Source organism: Branchiostoma lanceolatum, chromosome 5 (assembly GCF_035083965.1).
Source record: "Branchiostoma lanceolatum isolate klBraLanc5 chromosome 5, klBraLanc5.hap2, whole genome shotgun sequence".
Lineage (NCBI taxonomy): Eukaryota > Metazoa > Chordata > Leptocardii > Amphioxiformes > Branchiostomatidae > Branchiostoma > Branchiostoma lanceolatum.
In genome coordinates, this window is record NC_089726.1 from 6896274 (window position 1) to 6916073 (window position 19800).

At 40.0% G+C, this 19800-nt stretch overlaps 2 protein-coding genes across 2 annotated transcripts; both read left to right on the forward strand.

The window, feature by feature from the left end:
• The first annotated feature begins 232 nt into the window (after window positions 1-232).
• Window positions 233-5017, forward strand: LOC136434707 (ubiquitin-like protein 4A). Its single transcript, XM_066427713.1, has 4 exons — window positions 233-480; window positions 1573-1678; window positions 2332-2531; window positions 3221-5017. Exons 1-4 carry the CDS (start codon window positions 358-360, stop codon window positions 3326-3328), a joined length of 537 nt encoding a protein of 178 aa, XP_066283810.1. The 5' UTR covers window positions 233-357; the 3' UTR covers window positions 3329-5017.
• A 764-nt stretch (window positions 5018-5781) lies between these two features.
• LOC136434702 (thioredoxin reductase 1, cytoplasmic-like) lies at window positions 5782-19713 on the forward strand. The gene is made up of 16 exons (XM_066427702.1): window positions 5782-6149; window positions 6339-6399; window positions 10413-10630; window positions 10816-10888; window positions 11358-11426; window positions 11869-11919; window positions 12681-12718; window positions 13171-13275; window positions 14075-14190; window positions 14866-15091; window positions 15447-15533; window positions 15912-15988; window positions 16359-16515; window positions 17022-17225; window positions 17616-17750; window positions 18414-19713. Exons 1-16 carry the CDS (start codon window positions 6039-6041, stop codon window positions 18474-18476), a joined length of 1791 nt encoding a protein of 596 aa, XP_066283799.1. The 5' UTR covers window positions 5782-6038; the 3' UTR covers window positions 18477-19713.
• Window positions 19714-19800: the final 87 nt, after the last annotated feature.

The following is a 19800-nucleotide window of genomic DNA, read 5'->3' on the forward strand; positions in this document are numbered from 1 at the left end:
AGTGGTCAGTTAAGCTAGAGATATTAATATTTCGGACTAAGATAGTGTATGGAAGAGCGGTGACCTTTAACCTGGCCGGACATCTGTCATAAATCTCCTCGTGTGAGTGCGCTGGTTCGGAACTATTTCTTATACTTTCCCCACACGTTTACAAGCATTTGGCAACAAAGCCAATGATTTATTTACCCGAAATTATCAATTTGTAAATGTTAAGTCCGGTTAGCTAATGATAACGCTGTTTTTCCACTGTGTCCTCAGATAAACTTTGGCTGAGGTAATGTTGTAAAAATTATATATCCTTCCGCGACGCCATGTTTACAAATGTTCGAGTGAAAGTTTCAGTGTCGACAGGCATGAATGTTTTTTCCTAGAAAACAGGAAGTTTCGACATTTCAGGTGGACCCAGTGATCACGTATAGACGGCAGGGAAACATGTTCATCACCGTGAAGATATTACAAGGCAGGGAATGTTGCATAGAAGTAAGTATATCCACGGGAAATACTCAGAAAGGGGAGGGGGGCAAGGTGTGCACGGTGTGAGAACGGGAAACAACACCTTCTGTAGCCAGTCTATCGTTATTGGAACTGTAATCTTGTGGAGTTTTAGTACTCTTTGATTCTCATCAATATATTTTTGACAAAATTATGCAAAATGTTTCCAAAGGAAAAACAGTGTGATCATTATATAATTTATGGTATAAAGGTATAAAGGTATAATTTTGACCTGATCAGGCCAAGGCTGTTGTGGTCATACAGTGATAGGACACAGAAGAGGAAACATGAACCTGTTAAATTTCCCCATTCGGTCACCATAGCCACCCCTAGCCTGAATTCAATCAAGCCTCCTGTGACTGCTCGCCGCCCTGTAACCGCCTCGCAACCCAACCCTGGGAGGGGAGAGAAACCCCCTGACAGCTGGAGTTTGCGTTATACAGACTAAGCCACCCCTACTATTCTCGATAAGTGTGTTGGGTTTTTTAAAGTGCATGAATTTGAGCCGAGGCATCGAAGCACTATCTGTTCACTGACGCAACCCTCGCACTTTGACCAGATTGGGCTCCAACTGGATCCACAGAGTCTTTGCTGTAACTCGTTAATCAATCAATCAATACAATCATATGATCTCAAGTAACAGATAGCTTTAAACAATGCTTACAGTTAGATGTGCAAAGGTTAGGTGTGACAGGTCGTTCAGTGTACTATAACCAGCTGCTGCCACGCCGCGGGACATGATCAGTGAAGCTGGTGTGTTACGCCGAATGCTGGTTGTACTGGCTATATAGATACAGATAATAGTATACTGTAATTCACTTCATCTTCATGATAAAAAAATTTCAGGGTGTAACTTACTGTAAGGAAAATGGACATTTTCACCGAACTTTAACTTCACGGTAGCGGCAAGTGATTTACAGAACGGATGTGTGAAGGAATCATAGATAATAACAACAAGTTTTTTCACGGTGATGATAAGTTCATGTTACAGAGGTGACTGTGAAAACAGTGAACATAATGATAAAGTTACAGTGAACAATCAAGAAACAAGAATTGCAGTATGTATTTGTCTCTGTACAGGTTGCAGATGCAGACTCTGTCATGTCAGTCAAGCAGCTTGTAGCTAGAGAACTCGATGTGCCAGTGGACCAGCAGAGATTAGTTTTCAGGGGCAAAACATTGTCAGGTAACAGACCATTTATAAGGATCATCTTTACTTTCATGTACATATATTTATAATCTAGCCTAAACAGATGTTAAGGTGGGAAATTGTGTTGTCATCTGACTGCTAAGGGTCTCTTACAGCTATTCAACACTGTGGTGGGTGGCTGTCAGAGAAGTCTGGTAGTCAGAAAAATTATGATCTTACACCCAACATCTGCTTGGAGATCAGTACATTTGTTGAATTTTGTTCTATGATAACTATAAAGTTTAGAATCAGAGTAATAAAAATCTGGCAAAGAGTCATGTTACATTTCACCACATGTATTTAATCCAGAAAAAAATTGTTGCTAGAGGCTGAAAAGTGGCAAAGTGCCCTATTGTAATTATTGATTTCACTAGTCCATTGTCACCAATCAATGCACAATCCAGTTTTGTAAACTTGAATCAATGCTTGATATAGGTGCATTCATTGGTGATGTACATGTAGCAGGATAACTCGGCACCTGGGACAACTCGGCCCCTAGCCATTTGGGACAACTCGGGTTGTCCCAGATGCCGAGTTGTCTCGGAATCCATTGGTGACAGTGGACAACTTACAAATGCAAATACAAATGTAAAAAACATTTGTTAACTTTTACGTCGCATATTTTGATTTACAATTTATTGTTTCCATAGATTCACAATGTCTTGGAGACTACAACATAGGACCAGACGCCAAAGTACACCTCATGGTTCGTAAAGTGGAGAAACAGCAAAGCAGTACAGATTCCACAGACAGGAAGGACACAACGATACTCTGGGACGAGACGAAAAAGTTATTGTTAAAACATTTTAGCCCCCAAGACGCAGACAAGGTCATGCAGAATTTTAGAAGGGTGGGTACATGAAATATGATTTATATATCCAGATTGTATAACAACAAGTATGAAGTAGCCTGGGCACCATCCTCCGTCTTTTTGCTTGGTAAACACCGAGCAAGCAAAAAGAATGAGCCAGCGATAAGCTAAGGAGGATGGTACCCAGGCTAAGTATGTAGCGCATTATGCATGGTCATTGGTGTAACTTAATCTTGGTTTTATCCCTGTTCATGGTGTACATGTAGGTGTGGATTTACCACAAACCTTAAAGTTAAGGTTAGACATGTACTTTTTGAAGAGTATTTTTGAAAGAAAATTCCATTGACGAAATTGAAAGACATTTGATTTTCTCCTATGTTGTATTTTCTTCTTAGCCTGAGTACCATCCTCCATAGTGACCGCTGGCTAAAAAAAAACCTTCTTGCTAACAAAGAATTAACAAGCGATTTTTTTTTAGCCAGCGGTCACTACGGAAGATGGTACTCAGGCTATTTTCTTCTAGGCCTATACATGTACTATATGAAGAGTGTTTTGGAAATAAAATTCTACTGACAAAATTGAAGGGCATTTGACTAGGGTCCTATGTTTGCATTTTCTTCTAGGACTTTCCAACAACAAAACCAATAGAAGTTTTGAAAAGTAGTGAAAAATCTTATGCACTTTGAATTGAATAACATTCATTAGCTTGCTTATTTTTTCTCTCCTAGGAATTCGAATCTACGATAGCAAGTGTTAGCCTGGATGATCTAGAGAGAATGGCAACAGCTAATCTTCAGAAACGTCATTTCATCGGTGACCAGTCAACTTCATCATAGGACTCACTGTATGCCATTCATGGACATTTTGTTTCCCGCTTGGGTATTATCAGCATTATGTGTGGAAGAAAGAAGAGAGGAGAAGCTGTCAATATGTAATGTTGGAACTTTTAAGGAGTGGTGTAACAAGGCAGTGTGCCACCAGTATGACTCTGTCGGTCTTATTAAGGAGGTCCATCTGTAGGTAACTTTATTATAATCTCCAAGCAGATATAGAAAAGCAAATAATTATGCTTCTCAAGCTCCTAGTAATGTGAAACAGCAGACCTTTGCCCTGCTGAAGTGGGAGCTTGAGAAACATTGCAATTTTGTGTCTCTACATCTGCTTGGATATAACCTGGATGATTCATGTGTACCCTAATTAAATGATTTTCAACCTAACAAACCCTGGGAATCAAAACAAATTTTGTCCTTTAGGTCATGATAATTTTCCATCTCTCATGATACTATCTAAGGAAGTGCATGAGTTGGATAATAGCTATAGGCCTTTTTAGGGATCACAGAGTAATAGGTAATACAATGACAACATATATGTGGGGCATGTGTATTGTGTCCATTTAGTCTATGTTGTCATGGCAATGATTTTGCTTGCCTCTTACATTGCAAAGTTCTCGATTTTTCTCAGCGTCCAAAGGTTTATGTAAAAATGGTCTATGGAACAGACTATGTCGTTATCATACAGTCATAAACTTTCATATCTAGTTGTATTTTGCATTGTAATTTTTTGTGCTCTTTTATGTTTTTCCTGTGTCGTTGGCATTGAAGTTATAATCTTAACTCAGCACTTATTAGTTGCCATGAATTTTGACATCATAGATGCAAATCAGTTATTTATGTGTATTTATCCTCTGGCTGCATTATACATGGGCCGCCAAGATGTTTCCATAGATTACTATGTTGTTACAATGGCAAATGATTGATCCCATGAATCAATTGCTTTGCGAATCAGCAATCCTGACAACTTTGTCAAAATGTAGTCAATTGTATTTATTCATGAACTAAGAAAAAGGATACTTTTGCTGCATTCTTCTGTCAATCTTTCTACCATGGTACATATTGGAAGTGCATACTGGAAGGAAATGTACCTTCTTGTGTTGAATGTTGGTAGATTTATTTAATGAGAAATTTGTAAAGTTTTAATCCAATGTATAAACACTCAGCCACTGTGCTGAACACATTGCTGCACATAATATTTGCAGGGCAGTCTTTTTAACTGAAGAGCTGTGACAAAAATAGCCTGGATGCTGGATTTGTGTAATGCAAACTCCACTGTCCAGGGCTTTTATGGCCCCTCTCCCAGAGGCTGAGCTGGCCACTATAGCGTGATTCAATCAGGCTACCGTTTTAGTTAGCTTTATACTGGGGCTCCAATACTTACTCTTTTAAGATATGGTTTGTAAGGGAGCAAGTATGGTAACCCTGGTAAACTAACTAGGATGGCACCCAAGACAACACCATTTTTTTTAGCAAGAAGAAGGGGCTTTGTTGAAAGAAACACAAACTGAGACTCTCAACCATACACCTCCAATTTGTTTATGGTGCATGACGATGTTTTAGTTATTTCTAAAGCACGTTTATAAATACATTCTTACAAAGTGTAATAAAATGAAGGGAGAACCACAAAACACTTGTTCCTGAGTATCTTATGGGTGAAAAGAAAGAATAATACATTGTCTATCCAGTTTCCTACATCTTGTCAAGGGTTTTTGCATCATTGCTATTTTTTTCTGCAACCTAGATAAATGAGATGACAGCTGATATATTGTCTTCAAAACTATTGTCCAAGAACATAAGCCCTATTTGGTGTTACACAGTTCATACATTACAAAACATTATGTGACACATACACCCTCTGTCCTGCCAGTTTCATTTTAATACACAGTGTTTTAAAAACTTTACGTAATTTTTTTTATAAATTTTTGTCTTACATCTTTTCTTCCCACGCTCGTATAAAACATTGGATCTGATCTGATCTGCAGTGAATTCCATGATAGATATTGAGAAAATTTAGAACAATGTTGTTCACATTCCAATATTTGGACGATGACTATGATAAGTTTCCTACAGTATGATGAAATGTATTGAAGTCCACTTGCTAATGTTGCTGTGTCACTTGACACTAAGAAAACTGGACATGCACCTCAGACAGTGACTAAGCACAAATTTTACTGTTGTCACCAAGAAAAAGGAGTGACCCAGTTCTGAGTACTCTGTCTTGCGTAATCCGTGACGTCACGCTCTACGCCCTCACCATATCCCCACAGCAATGCTCCCGGCATGCTAAAACACTAAAATATTTTGCGTTTCTGATATCTTTATGATCATCAGATAAAAGTCTATGATAACTATGTGTATATACCACGATGTAGTGGTCCAATATTTAGTTTTAGCCCAATAAATTGTCCCGTAGATTAAAAGAATGTGTTGTTAAAAGAGCCATCGTGGACTGGGGTACGAATATCCCCTCGAAAGTTGGCGCGCTGACTGCCGGGTGACCCGAGCTGTGCCGGAGGTGATCACAAGTTCTCTCGGAACACATCACCGCATCCTGTTGCTTCAACGTACAGTCAACAAACGTGTGATCTAAGCGGTAATACACCGTTTAAGAAGACTAGTGAGGCAGTGCCGTCACCTTTGCGCAAAGATTAAGCGCACGTTGACCGAGAGCTCGTCGGGCGAACGCGTGGTGAAGGCCCGAAGTCCCGCCACCATGCCTCCGGTGACCGCGAACGGGGCCGATCTGAAGGCGGCGATACAGAAATACATCGCTGACAACAAAGTCATGATGTTCAGCAAGTCCTACTGTCCCTTCTGTAAAAAGGTAAGATTCTCACCCATGAGTTTTATTGAGTTTACATGTCTTTTATACTTCCCAGCTTCACTGACCCGAGTGGGAGGGGGGCGTACGCATGTGATTTTTTTTTTTCGCGAAAATATTTAAGTCTCGTGGAATTTTGTCGTTGTTTCAAGCTCGCTCAATTTCATGTTGTACATGTCGTTTTTTTTCCAGATAAAAGACTTGTTCAACTCCCTCAATTTGACGTACACGGCTCTGGAACTGGACCAAATAGGTGAGCTTATGATGAATTATTTGACATAAAGCGAAGGAGTGAAAGTGGGCAGAACCACTTTAGGTCGACCAGGGAGCAGTGTTTGAAGCTCTTTGGTTGGGATATGTTTCATCATGTCTTATGTTATGATTAACTGTAGTCTACACAAAAGAAGGCAGTGACAGCAGTGGGAAAACATTGCCAGAATTGCTGCAAATTTGCTTGTCATGGATGATAAATGTTTTTTTAATACACCTGTCATTGTGCATAGAGGTTTAATATGTTACCTGAATACCTGGTTGATTTGGATACTATGGGATTTAATTTTGTACAGTTAGGATGTGATTCATGCCAAAGCTGCTCTTTATAATACTGTCTTAGCCTCAATCCTTTAAAGATCTGACTAGCCATGATTAAACAGTTTTTGATTTTATATATATGCCCCAATAGGGCATGAATGTACAATAAAGCTTATCGATTCTTAATATAAAGTCAACTTATGAAAGAGCTTATATATTTATAAAAGACTTATCATCCAGATCTTCAACTTAAAGTTCCATTCCTTCTTAAAGCTTCTTATCAAGCAACTTCTAGTCGTGTGTATCAGTTTAATGGTCAAGCAATTAGACTGCATATGAAGATAGACACCTGTTGCTAGCCACAAATATAGCTCGCTCAGGCATCTTCAAACATTGCTATCGTTCATGAGCTATCGTCTCAGGTGGAAATTATTGCACCTGAGTGATAGTGACAGTACCATGCCAGATCAGTATGCTGTATGAAAATAGAAACTTGTTGCTAGCAACTGATTCAGACCAAATATGGTCCGCACAAGCAGCGTCAAACATTTTACGCTCACAAAAAGTGACGTTTGTTCCTTGGCAACCTTTCTATGTCACTGTCTTTTGGGAGTAAGAAAGCAGCTGGTTTATACAGCATCTTTGCAGGGCTTGAAATTCATTTTTGCAAATGGGTGCGCTGCTGCAACTAACCTTAACATTAAGGTGCACAGAAAGAATTTGGGCAGCACATACTGCACTAGACTCTACCAGTCTCCCCCGGTCGCTGGGAAAATAGTAGAAATTGGCCAAATAGAGTCAAATGTTTGAAGGGAGTCGGCTACGGAGAGAGGGTCAAATTCACAACCGAGGTTTCCCAGCGACCGGGGGAGACTGGTAGAGTCTAATACTGCACAACGTAAGGTGCAGTAGTGTAAGCAAAATGTAATTGCAAACCGGGTCTACTACCTTTCCTAAGAACTTCAATCTGTAATTCTATAGCTAACTTCAAATTTTTAAACAATTAATACATCAAAGCACAACAAATTGAACAAAGTTTTCATTGCTTTTTCTGATTCTTATATTTCAAGTCAAGAATATTCTGTGTACTACTGTACAAAAGTACCTTTACCCTAGGCTATAGCCTACAAAACGTAGCTGCACTGGTGCACCCACAGTCAAAAACTAGGTTCACAGCTCCATTTTTGGCTGAACAAAAGTGCACATCATCGTGATGTATCCAGTATTTCGAGCCCTGCTTTGTGATTTCGACACTTTATTTGTGAATTGTGAGTATTTGCAGAAATGTCAAGAAGGCTTTCTACTATGCAAACATTTATTGTAACAAAAGAAGCTGTTTGATTTGAACTGTTTTGTGGGAAGTTATTGGTGTTTTTGGTCTTCCTATCGAGCGAATCAAGTGGGATTACAGTAAATATAACCTCTGTTGCAGACATTCTACGGCTGTTTTCTTTTGAGTTACTTTTTTGTTATTATATCGATAAGAAAATGGTAGCTAGAAACAGCCAGAGGGAGTCTGCAATAAAAACAAGAGTTCTACGACCTCATACCTTCGCCAAATGATTTTGACCTTTATGACTGACGTATTAGGAGTGTTTTTCATCAATCAAAAATCATACCAGTTGATCCTCCTCACCCAAATAACATAAGTTGTCCAAACCTCCTTGTTATGATTATGAGCTTAACAAAGAAGGTTATGCTAACATTTATCATCAATAATGCAAATAAGCTCCTTATTAGCATAATTTGATTCAATGGTGTTCACATTCACACAACTTCTAAATGCCACAAGTATGAAATTGCTGTTATTTACTAGTATGGAATGATAGTAGTTTCTCATTAATTATGCAAATTAGGCTCCATTTGCATAATTTCTATCTATTGACATTCCTCTCTTCCTCAGTTACAAATGTCACATATTTGAATAGTCATATCATGGAACACAGCAGGTTTTTAAAATTGCCTCATTAATTATAATCTGATTTGCATAATTATCATCCAATCATACAAAGCATCACGTAAGCTGCTATCTACATACCAAAAATCATGACCATCCGTCAAGCCCATCTCGAGTTATAGTATTTTCTCATTAATTATGTAAATGAGGTTCTCATTTGCATAGCTGATATCTATTAATATTTCTCTCTTCCTCAGTTACATATGTCACATGTTTGCGAGTCCTATCATGGAAATTGATGGATGTATAAACTTTCCTCATTAATTATGCAAATTAGTTACTGATTTGCATAATAAGTATCCAATCATGTACATCATCGCTCAAGCTATGTACTTGCAAAAAATCATGACCTTCCATCAAGCCCTTCTTGAGTTATTCCCTTTCAAAGTCTGAAGCAAAACCTGCCCCTGCAGTTCCAAAAAAGTTGCTAGGGGGCCCAAACCTATTCCACTTACTCTCTGCCCAACGAGCTATCTACCACTCAAAAATCAGTTCCATAGCATGTCCACAACATGAGATATCATAACAGGAAGTTCCGCTGCAGTACCGTAACAAGCCGCTAGGGGGCCCAAAATCTAATCATTTTCAGGTTTCATCGAGACCTACCAACATACCAAATACCAAGACAATCCTTCTAAGAATTCTCGACTTATCGTGTTCACTAACAGACACACAGACATGCGGTAAAATATAACCTTCTCACATTCCACACCAATGAATACATCTGGCTGACAGCCAATTTGTCCCTGGCAGTAACTGACGTTTCCTGCCTGCCTGACATGACCCCTCATGACCAACTTAGCACCTCTACCCGTATCAATATCCCTTGAAACAACAGCCCACACGTCGCAACCAGAACGCATAGTATGAGCATACAATTTAACACATTTTTACACTTTTCTCCTTAATTATGCAAAGTACTTTGCCCAAAATCTAATCATCTTGAGATTTCCCACATACACACGGACACACCAAATACGACAACAAACCATCCAGGCGTTCTCGACTTATCCTGTTCACTAACAGACACACAGACATGCATAAAAAAATAACCTTCTCGACGAAATTTCGTCGCGAAGGTAATAAAGGTTAGAGAGGGTGTGCCTACCTCACCCAAACTCACCCAGGTCTGGTATGCAGTGTACATGGGACAAAGAACTTAAGTTATGTGAGGCTTAGTGCTGCGTACCGGTGTACCGTAAAAACTTATTAGGTACAGGTCCAAAATACCGGATCATGAAGTACCGGTACTGTACCGATATAAATTTACTATAAACTATGTGCTTATTTTGTGACTGATCTCCTTACCTCATGGCCTTATACAACGCCAAAGTGACACCTTGGAACAGCATAACTAATATACAACAGATCATACAGGCAGGACGAGAGTTTTGATAACAAGGCCAAGGGAGTTTGGCGGTAGGAAACCTAGTTATTTTCTTTGAATAAAGATACTGAAATTATTGAAGGATGTCAGAAGAACACATGTTAATTTTCCAAATTGTTCAGGTACAGGTACAAATCGGGACCTGTACCTAAACCTCTGTACTGGTACCTGTACCTGTACCTGATGTTACGTTTAGGTACGCAGCACTAGTGAGGCTCTAGATACATTGTCTATGCAATAAGAAAATATGCAGCAACTATTTACCATTTTTTCATGTTACCGGGTACTCCACTCGTTTAGCAAGGTTGTATTGGATTTGGGAATTTTGTGTCTCCTTGCTATTTATTATGTATGCGCAAAATTTCAACATTGCTGGTGATTTGATTGACAGAAAACGGAGGAGACCTCCAGAACGCGCTGCATGAACTGAGCGGCCAGAAGACAGTTCCCAATGTGTACATTAAGCAGGAGCACATTGGAGGGTGTGACGACACTCTCAAGCTGCACGCAGACGCCAAACTCTTACCCATGGTGTCCGAGAGCACAACCACGCACGACTATGATCTGATTGTGATCGGAGGGGGATCAGGAGGGCTGGCTGCGTCCAAGGTCTGTTGTTCTTGGCCTTTTATCTTATATGAATTTGAACCACACAAATTGATGTCGTCATAGGGGGGATTTTACTCACAAACTGCCATGTCATCGCGCACGTTTAAACATGTTTGAACGACATTTTCCGAACTCATAAGTTCCCCAAAGTAACCTAAGTCCTTGCTTCTGTTTTTGTTTTCCAGGAGGCAGGCAAGCTTGGGAAGAAAGTGTTGGTTTGTGACTTTGTCAAGCCATCACCTATTGGAACAACATGGGGTAAGTTTTGTTAGCTGTGTAAAGCTAAAGAAAAATCAATAAATCAATGATATTTAAAGGCAAACAGACATATCCTGCTAGCCACCAAGCCTGGTATTGATACAAGGTTTTCTAGAAATAGAAGATCAATGATATGGACTTCTTAGTGCTTAGATTTGAATGAATTGTGCTTAAGAAAATTGCTTGCAATTAAATATATAACATTGTATCTTTGTTATTTTGTAAAGCTAAAGAGTGCAAGAATTAATGAATCTTTGTTTGCAAACTCATGTCTGAGGGCTAATTACAAGGGAAGAAACAGGACTGGTATAATAACATAAACAAGGTAAAAAAAGTTTATTCTATAGATCTATCTAATGCTTCTTCATACATTACTTGGGGGGGGGGAATTGGGGGGGAGGCAGTGTCTAATGTAATGAATTATCAAATGTTTTGATAAACCATAGAGTTAATTTTTTTCCACCTACAGGCTTGGGAGGCACTTGTGTGAATGTCGGATGTATTCCCAAGAAACTCATGCACCAAGCTGCACTACTGGGTAAGGTGTTTAGTCACAATAAGTCGTTTAAGATGAGTTTTGTTTGACAAAGTGGATAACAAATGTTTCTGTCGAAGTAGAGAAAAACTCTGTACTTATGCCTTGAATCACCTTCTTGCACAGAGAATTTGTGGGTTTTGACACCAGGGCACAGGAGCCCAAAGTATACATTTTTGGTCTGAAAATGGCGAAAAATGCCCCAAATAGATGATTTTGAAGTGGTGCCAGCTACATGTATGTTAGTTAGGTCCTTTGCAATGGATATAAGTCCAAAGAACTTTTAGGTTTTGGTGTCGCACAATAAGCTACAAAGAAAGATGGGGACTGCTGAAAGTTCTTCGTAACCACTGGTCTTTATGAGTTTATCGTAATTAGCATTGTGCACATCTGTTCTGCTACTAGTAGTTACAACTGAGATAATTTGTTTTTATCCTGTTTGTAGGTCATTCCATTGATGACTCCAGGAAGTTTGGATGGGAAGTGTCAGAAGGAGGTGAGTGCATGGTTGTCTTTAAGTGAAGTACTTATTATAAGTAGTAGATGACCAATAATGATGATCATTAATAGATTAATACTAAGAGGTATGACACTTACTTTACTTACATAGCTGCTTATATCTGGCGGCATGACATGAGGAACTAAATTTCTTTCTTATGCCTTGTAATTGTCCGTATTACATAATAGAAAGAAAAGGTAGGATTGAAGTGTGTAAAGGGCGTTTGTTTTCACGATGGGGTAAAGAACTTGCCCATGGCAGATACATACATGTAAGTTCCCCTTGTCTCACAAGTTTAGGCGTTGCGGTGGCGTAGTGGCAGGGTGTTTGGCCCCAGAACCCAGAGATACCGGGTTCGAATCCGGAGTTCCCTGATTTGTCCCGTTGACGTTACGCCCTTGGGAAAGGCACTTTACACAACTTTCCCCACTTTACTCAGGTGAAAATGAGTACCTAGCTTCGGTTAGGGACGTCTCTCTGATAAGACTTTAAATGGAGGTCCCTTGTTTGAGGAGAGCCACACCCCAAGCACGTTAAAGAACGCAACACATTTATCGAAAAGAGTAGGGGTCCTTCCCGGTGTGTGTGGATCATAAATCTGTCCAATATACAGCTTGTACTCTTCAGTACAAACCTGGTGTGTTACGCCTTGATGCGGTTTACCGGGTATGTAATACAAACAAAGTAGTACTAATATTTGTGTCAAATGCACAAAAATGAAACCTAACATGCTGTAATGTTCTTCTGTTCACACTCAGTTAAACACAACTGGAACACAATGAAAGATGCCATCCAGGTAAGTGACTAGTTTGTTGCACCCAGTTCAGATGTAACAAATAATATGGGATCCTGTACCATGATAATATAAGATATAGCAATGGATCTTAGAATCTTTAAGAAGTGTATGTGTATTTTGATAATGTCATGAAATCCTTTTAAAGACATCTTTTGAGTGATCAAATATAAATGTTGGAGATATTGTATGTAGAGACAACTTGGCATTCTATGGTACCTTTACATTTCAGTGAAATAGTTTGTAAAGGTAACAGTATAAGTAAGGATGCTTTTCTCTTGTTTTAGAATGCCAAGTTGTCTCTACATATATCTCCAACATTTATATCTGAAAAAATTGATCACTCAAAAGATGTCTTTAAACGGATTATCAAAATACATCCTATGGGACATTAAATTTCAGTGAAATGGTTTGTAAAGGTAACATTATAAGTAAGGATGATTTTTTGTGTCTAGGGGCACATTGGCTCCCTGAACTGGGGCTACAGAGTGGCCCTGAGAGATAAGGATGTCAAGTACGAGAACGCTTACGCCGAGTTTGTGGATCCGCACACCATCAAGGTGGGTGTGTTCTTGTTTGTACATTGTAAAGTAAGCTGTTCAATAAAGGGGGGGGGGGTTAATATCATCTGCTGTACAAGATGAATAACATACATCCATGTATATTCTAAAAACCTATTTCAGCCCTTTGTCTCGGGACATTTTATCACCAGGACAAAAAATCCTTAGCTAGTAGCATCACACACATGACAGTAGAATCAGAAGACCAGGGCATAATTTCCCTTTTCTTTCTGCGGTGCACTGTCGCTTTGATTTTAGTCTGACTGTAGTGACCACTCGATGGACTTAAAGACCATAGGATTTTCAGTGCTTTGGTCAAAGGCAAAAATAATCTAAGGGACGAGCCTTAGATAATCTAAGAGTGGCTACAATGGCCAGGTGGTCTTTATACAAATGCAGAGGTTGTCACTGGTAGTAGTGGTATATGTTTGACTGTAACTGCTTTTTTCCGAAAATAATTTCATCAGGTTGGTAGAACATAGGATATAGGAGATTCTTTTTAAACAACCAGGTAATCTCACCTGCTGACGTTTCGGTGTCTGTCAGACACCTTCTTCAGAGCTTCTGACTGGAGTACTGCTTCTCACCGCTATAAGTAGCCGATGTAGGTGGCGCTTTTGCGGCGAGAACGTAATCCCAAATGTGGCTGAGCTTGTATCCCCCCTCGTCTCAGTTCATCACTGGTGATGACTTCCTGATCCATACTACCTCCTTAATCCAACGGATGCGTCTGTTGTCCTCTCTGAACCTGGTTGTGTAAAAAGAATCTCCTATATCCTGTAACTGCTTTTGTTAACAGACAGTGAACAGGCGCGGTAAAGAGAACACTGCCACAGCGGAGAGGTTCCTGGTGGCTGTGGGGATGAGGCCCAGGTACCCAGACATACCTGGGGCCAAGGAGTACGGCATCACCAGGTAAATGATATGAATTTTATAAACATCTTTACTGATAATTGTTGTTCCAAAGACATCTTAGAGAGGAAGAAAGCTTGTTGAATGAAGATTTTTCATGGTGCTTGCATGGTGCACACCTTGCCCTGGTGGGCTATGTGTGTTGACAGTGGTTACCAGAAAATTGGGTTTTGTAGCCTGCTTAAGAACTAGATGTTTAAGTTTTAAGCAAATTGTATGGACTTTCAAGTAGGACTCTAAAGAACTATAATTTCAATTATTTTCAGTTAACACGACAACTAGACAGTAATTTTGATGACATGCTACTACCTGTAATTAATGTACATATTGGATGGATGTGCACTATGTTCGTTATGTTGTCATCATTACTGTATGTATTGTTATTTGTATGTTGATAAGAGGTCCAGGAAGACTAGTGATGTGCCTTAGGGCACACCGCTAATGGATTATCTTCAATAAAGCCAATTAAGTCAAGACAGCTTAGTCTGGCCATGAAAAGTAGTCTTTTAACCTTCTTGCAATTGCTGGCTAACCCTGTGATCATGACCAATACAAGTTTGGTGCTAAAAGGCTGTTTTAGCAGGGAGAAGGTTAAGAAACCAACCAATTTTCACAGCATTTCTTATTTTGTCCAGGAGGAGGATTTATGGTGGTAATAATATTGCATCCCTCTTCCAGTGACGACCTGTTCTCCCTGCCGTACTGTCCTGGGAAGACCCTGGTGGTCGGCGCGTCCTACGTGGCGCTGGAGTGCGCAGGCTTCCTGCGGGGGGTCGGTCTGGACACCACCGTCATGGTCCGGTCCATCCTGCTGAGGGGGTTCGACCAGCAGATGGCAGAGAAGGTCGGAGAGTACATGGAGAAGGGAGGCATGAAGTTCATCAGGGGGTGTGTGCCAACAAAGGTAATGCCTACAGCTTTTTAAAAAAAACTTACTATAGGTCACCACAAAACAAGACCGCCAAAGCCTTCCCCCATCTACAACACTCTCACGTCACGTGACATGTGTGACCTTTGACTCCCAGTGCCAGGTCTTGTAAGTATCCATTCAGAGCTGATGAAAAATGGCAGATACAATTTGAAAGTCTTGTCACGGAGAAACCTTTATAGTCGTGTATACCACTACCGGTCTTAATTCTCTATGTTAAAAGGGTACAGAAGCCACTGTAGGTAAAGGTTACTAAATGTGTATGTGGGGGGGATTGGTGGTGAGACCATGATTAACTCAGCTGGCTCTGTTTCCTTTTCCCCTTCTGTAGGTTGAGCGGCTTGAAGAGGGGCAGCCTGGGAAGCTACGAGTGACTGGGGTGCAGGACGGGAAAGAGGTGGTCTGGGAAGGCAACACGGTAAGGCCCTCTTTTGTCAGATATTTCACTTGGTTAGGAAACTGTTGACAGAACATGTTCTTTTCTGTGGCCATTTTGGCATAAGGACCACCTGGTCAATTTGGTCACTTTTTGGTGGTCCCTTAGATAATTTCTCCCATTGACACAAGCAGTCTGAATCCTGTCTAAAGTGACCGCCTGTCCACGTAGACCAAGTGCTTTATTGGTACCCTGAGTGAGCTGGTTTGATTGTAGTTCAATCAACCAACACAAATGAACTTCCATGCTAAATCCTTACATTAGCAAATGTCACCAGTGTTATTTGTACAGGGTCAAATCTGAACTGAAACCTGTAAAATTGTGTAAATCTTTTATTCAAATCACTTCTTTTCTCCCCAGATACTGTTCGGCATCGGGAGGGACGCTGTCACAGAAGGAATCCACCTGGAAAAGGCTGGAGTAAAGTTCAACACAAAGTAAGCAGCTGACTTTATATATTTTTTTCAGATAATCCTTTCTGTGTTAACCTTTTAGTTCGCTCTGTTAACATGTTCTACAGCTCTTATGAGAAAGACTTGACTAGACCCCTGCTGTAGTGCTTGCCCAACTGTGTGGCTCACTGCCAATAGAATCAGAGATTAGCAAGCACCTCCCTATAAACTGAAAGGTGTGGGAAGGATTTTAACTATATTGTAACATCTACATAAGACAGCCCGATGCACTTTAAAGGAATAGGTGCCAGAGGAACTAAGTTTCAAAGTTGTAAGGAAACTGAACTGTGTACATCTTGTCAGTAGTATCTATGAGACATTTAAGATTTAAAGATTCATGTGTTTTGACTTTAAGGAATGGGAAGATGTATGGAAACGATGAGGAACAAACAAACCAGCCTCACATCTATGCAATCGGCGATGTCCTGGAGGGAAAGCTGGAGCTGACACCGGTGGCCATTCAGGCAGGCAGGCTGCTGGCACAGAGGCTGTACGGAGGAGCAAAGGCTAAGGTACTGTGATTCTTGAAACATTCACAGTTGTTAGATGGTCACGGTATTTGCATTGACAGATTCACCGCAACCTAAGAACCACCGCAAAATTACCTGTTCTGTCTTCTGCCGCCTTGTTTCAAACCTAAACTTAAAATCACTGTGAATAATCCATTTTCTCCCTTCTTCAAAATGCCCGCAAACTCAAATTTATTTGCACTATTTGTAGCAACACTTGAATAAGGACTGAAAAAATACCTAGAATACCTTTATAGAAAAAAAAGCTATTCTATTGAAGAAATAAAGAGGGGACAGTCAGGAAACCATTGTTTCTCCCATCATTTCTTACATTTTCCAATTCTCTTATGGAAACTGAATGCCTTTTATTTGCCTGCCAAGTTTTTATTCGCTTTTTTTATTAGGTCTAGTTTTCATTTACATGGCTGACACTATTTGTGTTATGAATACTACCTTTTCTGTTAAGAAATATAGTAATTGTGGAAGCTCTTTTCTTTATCACCCTGCAGACCGACTATGTAAACGTTCCCACAACTGTCTTCACCCCCTTGGAGTACGGGGCCTGCGGCTTGTCAGAGGAAGACGCCATTGCAAAATATGGAGAGGACAACATCGAAGTGTACCACTCCAACTTCATGCCCCTGGAGTGGACCGTTCCTGGCTACGACCCCAACGACTGCTATGCAAAAATCATCTGTAACCGGCAGGACAATGTAAGTACATGTACCTATCAGGGTTCAAAATGCATTTTTGGGAACACATTGTAGGTGAGCGGGTACATCTAACATACAAATTTAGGTATACAGAAAAAAATTAAGGTGCACAGCATGAAATGTTTTTCTTACGTCAAGGACCAAAGATTCAAAAACAGTAAGTCCTGCTGCTGTACCAGGGTCAACCACCAGGAGGCCCCAAATCAACCTTGACCACTGGGTTCACAACACCTACCCACCTGCCAAATACCATTGCAATCCCTCCAGCAGTTCTTTAAGATATTCCCCCGGTCACATGCACACAGAGTAGAAACTATACCTCCTTTCTTCATGGAGATAATGAATAGGTTGTGGATGAAGGTCTGATCTTGTGGTTTGTGTTTTTACCAGGAGCGAGTTGTGGGCTTCCATGTCCTCGGCCCCAACGCAGGGGAGATCACCCAGGGGTACGGGGCAGCCATGAAGTGTGGCATGACCAAGGCTCAACTAGACACCACCATCGGTATCCACCCAACTAATGCTGAGGTAGGTATCTGCATATCTAGATTCAGTTCCTCTTACATGTTGTTAGATATGTTCACAAGTCCTCTGCATCAAATAGGTGATATCTCAAATGGGTACTACAGTTTTTTCAGCATAAAATCAAATCTGTTGTTTTACATCTTTTGACTTAAACCTTTCCTAATAGTTGACAAAGATCTTCATTGTATATTACATTTTGCTTTTAGTTTTGTATTTTGATGCACCAATACTTGACTTAAATTCAAGAAAATACACTTCTATTTTTGTTTCATTTCAAGGCATCCTCATTTGAGGTAAAGCATGATGCTTTTTCATGTAGGTAGTGGTAGTGCAATGCTGCTTCGCTATGGCTTGCGTTTTTTACATGTACAAAAATTCATGTACTCAATACAAAACAAGTCAACCAATACAAGTTAACCAATACAGAAATGGCTATTGTATTTCATTTATTATAGGTTTCGTATTCAAGTTGTACGTTTGTCTGTATTATTGTTGGTTAGCCGTTACCAGCAAGAGCTACCTTGTCTGACCCAGTGAAATGACTTGTTTCATTCCTAATAGATACAAATACTCATGCAACTGGATAGATTTTTGTAACCTGCCAGACTGCTGGTTATCATAAGCGTATCCTGAATCCTGAAACTTCATGCTTTTGTGTTTCCCCAGATCTTCACCACGCTCGACATCACCAAGGGTTCGGGGGAGGATCCCACCAAGACTGGCTGCTGAGGTTAAGCCCCGCTGTTGCTAGTCCCCTGCAGACCAAGAGCCACCTCTAACTTTACTATGGAATAGACAAACTGGAGCCAGAATTATACACCTCTAACTTAACTTACCAATAGACAAGCAGGAGCCAGATCTGAATTATACATAATCACTGAAGAACTAAACTCATCTATTGGTAGTTGTGCCTTGAGAGTTTAAGCCTCTTTTCAACAAAATGAATGCACATTCACTGACTCAGACTTGTGAACTGATCTCTATGGGTGTGCATTACTTGTGTTGAAAAGAAGGATAAAACTTTGAGGATACTACAAACCATTCACTCTGGGATAGGCAAGACTTGTCAACATGTAATACATTCAAGCATTTTGGAGTCAATGACAGAAAAAAATGCTTTATTTATCTTAACCTGCAGTCAAATTTCAAACCCATACTGAAGGCTTGTAATTCGTATTCTCCAAAGCTTATAAGCTAATGTCTGGCTCTAGGTACTGTAACATAAGAGGTGGCAGCCATGTTGGTCTGCAAGACGAGGGGACAGAAGCAATAGCGGGGGTAAAACTCCCAACTCACCAAAGGTGGTGACACACAGCACTGCACATTCCTACCATAAAACTCAACAGACTGTTCAACACTTTCCTACCATTCAGGTTCTCAGATCAGAAAATTGTCAAGAATGGATCACAAGGATTTGATGAAAAGAGTACTTGTAAGTGATAATTAGTGATCTGTAAAAAGTTCTTGGTCAGGAAATTTGTGACACAATAGATGATGAGTTTTTGGTGAAGTGCATTCATGACGGTTTCCTTTTCAAACCCAGAATTGGGCTAGAGGAGACTCGAAACTGCTGTGTTTACCACCTGGTAAATTTAGTACATAGAATAAAGAGAAAATGATACTATGTATCTTCAATATTGCACCTGTATAAATGCTCTTCCAGTAAAACGTTTTGAATGAGTTTGAAATGAAGATTTTCTCATATGTTGGTGAATACTGGTATTATATGCTGTTTGAATTGAGTGGATGACAGCCACAATTCTTCAATCTTTTGTCATTACAATTCTTCCATCAAATGTACACTTTCTATAATGGTTTACGTCTTTACGATATAATGCAAACTTCGTGTAGAAAACCTTTGTGGAATTCTGGTTTAAACTAATCAGGGAATGTGAGAAATGTACTGTTCTGCCATTCTATGCATAATCATCACAGGAAAATTAAAAACTTGTTTGTGGTTTTGGTATTACTGTTTTCAAGTCTGTCAGATAACTAAGATTGTTGTAGCCATCTGCTTTGTTGCCGTAAAGTTCTCTTAACATAATGCCTGTGG

What these genes read in the sequence shown, in the direction of transcription:
- LOC136434702 (XM_066427702.1), top strand. Translation starts at nt 6,039, where the DNA reads ATGCCTCCGGTGACCGCGAACGGGGCCGATCTGAAGGCGGCGATACAG. An exon ending in CAATGAAAGATGCCATCCAG is followed by an intron (nt 12,719 to 13,170) that starts GTAAGTGACTAG and finishes TTTTGTGTCTAG; the next exon opens with GGGCACATTGGCTCCCTGAA. An exon ending in AAGGAGTACGGCATCACCAG is followed by an intron (nt 14,191 to 14,865) that starts GTAAATGATATG and finishes TCCCTCTTCCAG; the next exon opens with TGACGACCTGTTCTCCCTGC.
- LOC136434707 (XM_066427713.1), top strand. Translation starts at nt 358, where the DNA reads ATGTTTTTTCCTAGAAAACAGGAAGTTTCGACATTTCAGGTGGACCCA. An exon ending in GCAGGGAATGTTGCATAGAA is followed by an intron (nt 481 to 1,572) that starts GTAAGTATATCC and finishes GTCTCTGTACAG; the next exon opens with GTTGCAGATGCAGACTCTGT. An exon ending in CAGGGGCAAAACATTGTCAG is followed by an intron (nt 1,679 to 2,331) that starts GTAACAGACCAT and finishes TTGTTTCCATAG; the next exon opens with ATTCACAATGTCTTGGAGAC.